The following is a 7,891-nucleotide window of genomic DNA, read 5'->3' on the forward strand; positions in this document are numbered from 1 at the left end:
TTGAAAAACATGCATGGGCCAGAGGCCCAAGGCAACTTAAAGGGCCTCTAAAGGCAAAGTCAAAGGGCCCCATTGCAGACACTTAGATTCCATTCACCCATAGTATGCGCAGCCTGAAATATGTTTCCAGACAAGAGTTCCCAATGATGCAAGATCTCTTCTGCCTCATATTTAAAATGAATCATTACCCAAGCCATAATAAAAACATGATTAAAAATAATCTTTGTCTATAAAATAAATAATATTTTCCTAAATACGTCATTTTTATAAGTGCAGGTCATTTCTCTATTTCAATGACCAAGTCAATGAAAAAAATTATTGATAATATACATCAGAAAATTTCCAAGTCAGCATGAAAATATACCACCCATAACCTTAACCAGCAAGAGACCTACCCAAATATTGAAGTAAATCAAAAGTACTAAAAGAAACTTTGCTCCAACTAATGCTTGTGCAGATGGCATCTGATAATGTGTTTCATGCATTTTTTTAGAAGTAAAGATGGAGCAGAATGGGTAATAAGGGTCATCCTACAAGGGGGCAAGACGGTTAAATATTCCCTGAAATTTCATCAATAGGAAGAGGAAGGTTTCATCATTACCCTATGTATGACAATAAATGTATACTTTATGCAAGCTTCACATCTACAGCTACATACTACCCCTCAAGCCATTTCAATAGGTACATATTTGGTGGTGGATGTTACTGCAACATCTGTTGCTAAAAAAAATATTAAAAATGCATGATATAGATATGTATTTGACAACAGAGTCCAAACTATAATCCTACAATGATCAGATATTTTAAAAATTTCTCTGCCTGACCGTTTGGCAAAATATCTCATTTATTTTACTATTTCTATATAGCAGAGGGAGGCTCCAAGATGTTCTCATTGTTGCTTTGACTGGTATCTTTAGCAATCTAAGCTGAGGATGCAGCCTATGAGAGCAGTTGCTCCAAGCCTAATTCATGTAAAAGCTGTCCAATTCTCCCTGTTTGCTCACAGCAGTTTTAGACAAATAGGACAGCTTTCCTATGCATTTTATGGATCAGGTCTATCAGTCCAGGATTCTACTTGCTTGCTGAGAATTCAAGGTGTGGCCTGGTGAGTAGCCATTCCATCTGATAAAAAAGGCTCTTGTCATTCAGGTTCACATGATTATGGGAGTTTAATTAAGGACAATAATTAACAAATCAGATACTCAGAGTTATTTGTGTTTAATGAAATGAATTTCTTCTTAGCCAAAATGTTTCACGTGAATAGAAAATCATTTAAATTCCAACAGAAAGTGCAAATCTCAGTTACTCGATTTTCTATCCGCTTAGAATAAGAGTTCTTCGAAACAAGATACACAAATCTTTCACAAGTGTTCACACAATGATACACCTCCAACCTAATAAAATAAAAAGCACTATCTCACAGATGCACAAATAACACACACACTCACAGAGACATACTTTCCACACATTCATTTTCCACTTGAACTCTATAAAATGTACATGCTTTTGATCCAGACAGGATTCCCCTTCAGTTTTCCTCTTGATTTACTAGAGTATTCTCATTGATAAGTATGACAGCACAGAAGGGTTTAGGTCCTCCTGGATACAAAAACTTTGATGAGAGCTGGACCTGTGATTTCAACCAAAAAACTTGAGTCAAATACTATAATTTCACCAAGCAATAAACACAGAAAAAATAAATACATTCCAATATGATCACCACAGTGCCATCCACCACTTCCCTTATCTAGAAGTTTTTCTAAAGCCAATTTAACCATACATAGATGCTTTTATGACATGATGCATAAGTTTCATGGCATCTTTTCATTCAAGAAAACAAAATTTAAAAAAATGATGAAGCTACATATAAGTCCCCCTTACAATATCTTTAATCTGAGAGGGTTTAAAATGTTTAAAACCAATGAAAAAGACTACCTAGAGTATAAATATATGTACGCATTCAAATATATATGTATGTATCGCACGGATCCTGAGCTTCATTGCAAAAAAATCAGAAATATATGTACACACATTCAATTTGTGTACCATGGGTTATCAAATAAATTATTATTCTGCTGAAAGAATTATCTACTCCAAAGATATTCACTGCTTTCATTGATGTAGCCATTTCAACTTCAGAACCAGGGGTCTTGGGGTCGCTGCCATGGCACAGGAAATAATCAAAATAATTTACAATCTCTTAAAACTATTTATACTGTGAATATATCAAATCACAATAACATGTTATACATTATAGGTATTAGTAAAATATACTCCATCATAATAATAGATTAAAGTACAAATGCATAAAATCAGAAAAACACACTCACTGGATGCTGCTCAAGAATTTTAATTATTATGTAAAATTCTTTTACTGCTGAGCTCCTTGAGCAGGCTTTTTCCTTCTCGCCAGAACTGATGGTCTATCAAATGCTTGCTTCATGCCTGCTGCTTGGGTACTGTGGAATTTAAGGTTCTGAGCAGTATCAGACACCCATGGAGAATCAAAAGCTGTGGTGTCCTGATCAACTAAGTGAGTGTACTTAGTTCGACCACTTCTGCCAAAGTTCTTAACCTATATACAAAAGGATAATGAATGATAAGTGGAATTATATTAATAAGTACCTGAAATGTTACATAAAGAGTAGAAACGATCAAGGCACTGACCTGCATAACTTTGGGAAGAATGGTCTTGTCAAAGTGATCATCCAATGTTGCAGCAGAAAAGTCTCTCTTGTACAGCTCATCATCTTCATCCTTGAAATACAAAAAGAAAGTAAATAAAAGTCCAAGGGAATACAAAATTAATATATGTACTACAATAGAGAAATATTGCAAAAAATATTATGTTGCAGGAAATATTAAAATATATGAATACTCAAAAAATTAAGCAAGAATTTTCCTAATGATAGAAAAGAAAAACGTCATTATGTATTTCATAGCAGATATCAAAACCTGCATTTTCCGCAGACTAATAATAAGTAGTTTTTCACCAATTAATGATTTGAAGCCCTTTGGCTGAGTAAGAAATACAGAATAATGGCACAGAACTGTAAATGACACTTATTTCCCAACAAACTAGAAGCACAAAAATGCCGTGCGTAGAGTGATAGAATCTTAGAACTTAATTATTATTCCAATACAAGTACAAAGAAATGAAGCATCAAGGTAATGCCTACACCATACATGAAATTTAGCGACAAGTAACTTCATTTAAAAAGTTGAGGCAAGAAAAGTAATTATTGAAAAATAAGATACATATTAATTTTTAATGATATTTTTTCCAAATAGAAAGAGTATCAAGAAAAATGCATGGAATAGCCACAATTTTTCCCAAATACATTAGCTTTGCTCTAAAATGAATCTACAACAAGTTACCACTCAAAAATTCCCTTCAACATATATTTAAACATTTTAATGCAAAAGCTGAAGATATAGATATATGTATATATATTTGCACTTACCAAATAGAAAACTCCTCTGTGATAGTATTTCTGCAAGAATTTGTACTTTCCTTTTGAAGCTTTGTTTGTGATGAGTTTTGGATTTAGACGAGCTTCCTGTCTCCTTTCTTCTTCTGTCATATTGCGTAACCTTTCCACTTCCAACTTCTCCTTTTCCATCCTGAAGAGTACAATACATAATATGAATATTAAAGCTTTCCTAGGGAGTGTGCATATTAGACAACATTAAACACTATGAATATGATAAGGCACTACAAATAATGCACTGAAGAATAAAGCAAGAACTTCAAGAAATCATCGTTATCTATTCGGCAGGAAGGTAATGAAAGTAAATAAAAAAATGACAGAAAATTCCACACTCACTGTTCACGCTCATCACGATCTCTCTTGATTCTCTTAAGCTCTCGTAACTTCCAAGCTTCATACTCAGCTTCCTCATCTGCACCATCATCTGTATCAACGTCAGCCAATGAGGCTAATATCTGATCTTCCCCAGTGGTCACTGTTCCCACACCAACAGTGACTCCACCACCAACACCAGGAGCCAGCCCAAGGGCACCAAGCCCCACGGCTCCCAAACTAAGACTACCAGCCGCAGCTGTGCCCAACACACCAACTCCTGATGCCACCTTTTCATTGACTTCCTTACGTATTTCCTCTTCAACCAGCTATTTAAGACGGAGAGACAGAAGAAAAACATGAGTAAGCAAACTAGCATGTCCTTTACACACCAAATTGTAAGCTGTCCCTCCATTTTGACTCTTAATTAAATGATAAAATCACAAACATCATCTGTATTTTACTTTATTATGTATAGAAAAAAATATTTCCATTATCAGAAATCTGGTACTTGACTTAATCCTCATGGCTTGCCAGGCACTACATCGTCAACTTAAAACAATAAACGAGTCACAATAGACCGTATTTGATTGAAAGCAATAAGGGTACAACACTTCTTTCTTATCAAGGTGCTTCAAAACAGAATTATAAATAAATATCATAATTCCCTAGGTTAATCACATTAAAACTTCAGGATTCCAAAATTCCATAAAAGCTACATCAGAGTTACACGATTTTGATATGTGAAGAGGAGTGAAAAAAAAATATATACATGTCTTGTGCACAGGTGGTGACATCTATGCTTTTAAGAGTTTTAAAACAATTAATGCCTTGCCTCACACACACCCAGTTATCATATGAGTTAAAAATAAACAGTCTGAAACCCTTGCACAATAACTTTCTGGATATATGTATATTAAAAATTAAAATTAGACATTTTAGCTAGGTATTTGTAAAACAAATTGCATAAATCTATGAGGAGTTTTAAGATATTCCTAAATGCTGAATGTGATGTGAAAGTACCAGATACCGTAAAGAATGGTAAGAGAAGAGCACGAAGAACTAGTGACTCACATAAATATACGAAAATAAGTTTTTAAATTGTACCCAAGATGACACAATTTTGAGCATAAATAGATGTTCACTCTTACTCTCTCAGCAGCGGACAATTCTTGAAAAGATGTCACTGTACATGAAATGACTCTTGAGATGGAGAAAGTTTATCAGAGGAACATTTGGCAGAGGTATAGTAATGTGAAAGCCTTACCTTGAGTGTGGTTTTCCTCCTCTCCTCTGCCAATTTCTTGGCTTCAGCCTCTGCAGCTCTTTGGCGCCCAGCTTCTCTCTCCCGTTCCAGGATTGTTATACGGTCTCGTTTACGAACAAAAACAGGCTTGAGTCGAGGACCAGTTTCTTCTTCCTCTGAATCTATTGAGAATACACAGAGTTGAAATGGCTAATCATTAATCTTGTAATCTTTAAAAAAAATTAACGGAATTATCAAATGATTGATAGTTATGCACATACTAGTTTTACATGAATACAAAATTTTAAGGAATGACAAAAGCTCAATGGCCGAGAAAAATAACATGTTTTTCATCTTTTGCTAAGCCTTTGCTTTACATCCAGCAATAACTTGAAATATATTTCCTGATCTATAAACCTACCTGTGCATTCTTCGTACTCTGATGATTCTGCCTCAGAACCTTCTGATATTCTCCCATCTTCTTCTTTGTCCAAAACTTCTGGTTCCTTGAAAAATAATAAATACAGTTGGAATACACTGAATTTTACAATGAAATGATGATGAACGAGTGATACACTAATAAGTGACTTTGCATTTAGATTTTAATTTTTTGCATAAATAAAAATTAAGATTAATCCATCAAAAATGTAGCCTTTTTAATAAGAAATCATGATTTCCCTGAAGTTTTCCTCACAGATGATGGCAGTGCATAAATTATTGATCTATATTTTATAAAAATGCTTTCATAATATTGGTTTTCTAATACTTGAAGTTTTTCATCTCTCAACAAGAAACTATAGCATTAATTGTTAGAAAATATTGACCAATCGGCTAATAGTATCATAATAATATGATAGAAGTTCTGTTGGTGGATTTATTGTCTAGCATGAGCTGCACAATTCACGTGGTATTAAAAATTGCACATATCCCGTATACATTTCCCATTAACAATGTACACAGTAATTAAAATATTGGAGGAGATGGGAATGTTGTTCAAATTTCCCTCCTATTGGCACTATAAAAAATATCAAATCTCCATTTCCGCACTGCGGCAAAAGGGGTTCAATTTGTTGCAATACTTTTGAATTCAACTGTACATTGACATCCACCCTTCCAACAAGTTTGACCTTTCTCCATTCCTTTCATCCCAAAAACCCTCTCCAGCTAGGTTAAATTCTTGGCTCTGATCTTCAGCCAGCTCCCTGAAGGCTTTCATTGTGGACAGTCCATTTTTCTCCCATTTCTAACCAATAAAAGAGTTACACCAGATTTAGGGAAAGTTTAAAAACCAGTTCCCAAATTGGAAATGTTAATCATAATGGTGGCCACAATTAGTATATCTGTTTCATTGAGATAAGATTTGCTGACTAATTATAACTAATACTCAGCAACAGAAGAGAAACCAAAAAAAAACATACTTCTTGAACTTTTTTCTCAAAGAGAAGTTTCTGACGCAGCATCTGTCTCCTACGTTCAATTTCTTCATCACTGAGTTCATCTTCCTCTTCTTCATCGTCTTCATCATCGATTTCTTTCCTCCTTCTGCTTTCCATCTCCATTTCTTCCTCCATGGCATCTTCAGCATCCTCAACGTCCATCAAATCTGGCTCTTCCTGAGGCTCTTCTCCCTCATCAACAACTTCTGGAGCATGAATATGCCTAGACAAAATAATGATCATATTATCCATGTACAAGAATTACTATGACAATTTTACCTAAGTTAATATTGATAGTCGATAAATAACATTTACTGTAAAAGCTACAGCAATAGTATAATTTTCTCCTTGCCATCCGTGATGGACTGCAACGGCCAAGAATCTATTGTAACAGGAGGAATTAAAATAGTGCACTATTCTGAACAGTGGCCTGTAAATTCCAAGGTCTCTGACTTGATTTCAGGCCGCTGTTAATTTATACTCAAGAGTCCGCTCTTAATAAGCAACGGCACATTGAGAAAGCATTTTGACTTATATAAAGATTATAACAGCATTTATACTCTAACATAAACTATTCATGCGTCCTATAACATTTAACAACCGATATTTAACACTCATTTCATATCTCCCTCGGCAAATTCAGTTGAAATTCAATTTAAACGTCAATTTATAAATAGATACCTACACTTACCTTTTGGATTCTACTTCCCAGAATAAAACCAAGTGAAAATAGGAGCAGCAGGGCAAGATTAAAGTACGAGTGCAAATGAAAACCTTTAAATTACTCCATTACCTATGCCTCTCTATTCTTGCTTCCCCTTCGTCAGCTTCTTCAGTATCTGCAGTTGCTGGCTCTAACAATCCCTCTTTCCTCTTCAGCCTCCTGAGCCTTCTATCTTCCACCTCTTCATCTTCTTCCTCAGCTTCCACAACCGCTCCAATTTCTTCGCCAATGCCTCCACGAGAATGATGGTGATGGTGCACATGCCTCCGCTGTTGTTCAATGAAATCATCTTCCTCCGATTCTTCTTCACTGCTGGACATGGGAGCATAGTCTGGTCGTTTTCCTGACACATACCTATGGACTTTGACTTTCTGCATAGACACCTCACCTAAAAAAATATTTGTTCATTATATACATCGAAATGATATGAGCCAGCGCATTATAATGGCACCATCAAGTTCATGCCACAGAGGATAAACATAACATGTTGCGGCTTGTTTACGTTTTTACCTTTCTCATTTCTAACGGGAATGGCACCCGCTGTACTTTGAATACTGGGCCCCGCTTTGGAACTCATTTTTAAGAGTGGTTAATCGAATGATTCACAATAGAAAACGAAATAAACACTGCTCGAAAGTGTTGTTTTCTCTTTCACGGATCGAAAAAGCGTTATTCTACTGTT

General features: G+C 35.2%; 1 protein-coding gene across 1 annotated transcript; it reads right to left on the reverse strand.

The window, feature by feature from the left end:
* Positions 1 to 1,199: 1,199 nt before the first annotated feature.
* LOC124157740 (microfibrillar-associated protein 1) lies at positions 1,200 to 7,881 on the reverse strand. The gene is made up of 10 exons (XM_046532722.1): positions 7,720 to 7,881; positions 7,279 to 7,597; positions 6,468 to 6,708; positions 5,471 to 5,555; positions 5,071 to 5,231; positions 3,828 to 4,132; positions 3,465 to 3,624; positions 2,668 to 2,757; positions 2,331 to 2,575; positions 1,200 to 1,630 (listed from the first exon to the last, which is right to left on the reverse strand). The coding sequence occupies exons 1-9, from the start codon at positions 7,784 to 7,786 to the stop codon at positions 2,372 to 2,374; spliced, it is 1,632 nt and encodes a 543-aa protein (XP_046388678.1). The 5' UTR covers positions 7,787 to 7,881; the 3' UTR covers positions 1,200 to 1,630; positions 2,331 to 2,371.
* Positions 7,882 to 7,891: the final 10 nt, after the last annotated feature.

Source organism: Ischnura elegans, chromosome 4 (genome assembly GCF_921293095.1).
Source record: "Ischnura elegans chromosome 4, ioIscEleg1.1, whole genome shotgun sequence".
Lineage (NCBI taxonomy): Eukaryota > Metazoa > Arthropoda > Insecta > Odonata > Coenagrionidae > Ischnura > Ischnura elegans.

Excerpts from the sequence above, each read along its gene's own strand:
- LOC124157740 (XM_046532722.1), bottom strand. The coding sequence starts at position 7,786 with ATGAGTTCCAAAGCGGGGCCCAGTATTCAAAGTACAGCGGGTGCCATT. Across the intron at positions 7,598-7,719 it reads TCCCGTTAGAAATGAGAAAG|GTGAGGTGTCTATGCAGAAA; the intron begins GTAAAAACGTAA and ends ATATTTTTTTAG. Across the intron at positions 5,556-6,467 it reads TTGAGAAAAAAGTTCAAGAA|GAACCAGAAGTTTTGGACAA; the intron begins GTATGTTTTTTT and ends TTATTTTTCAAG.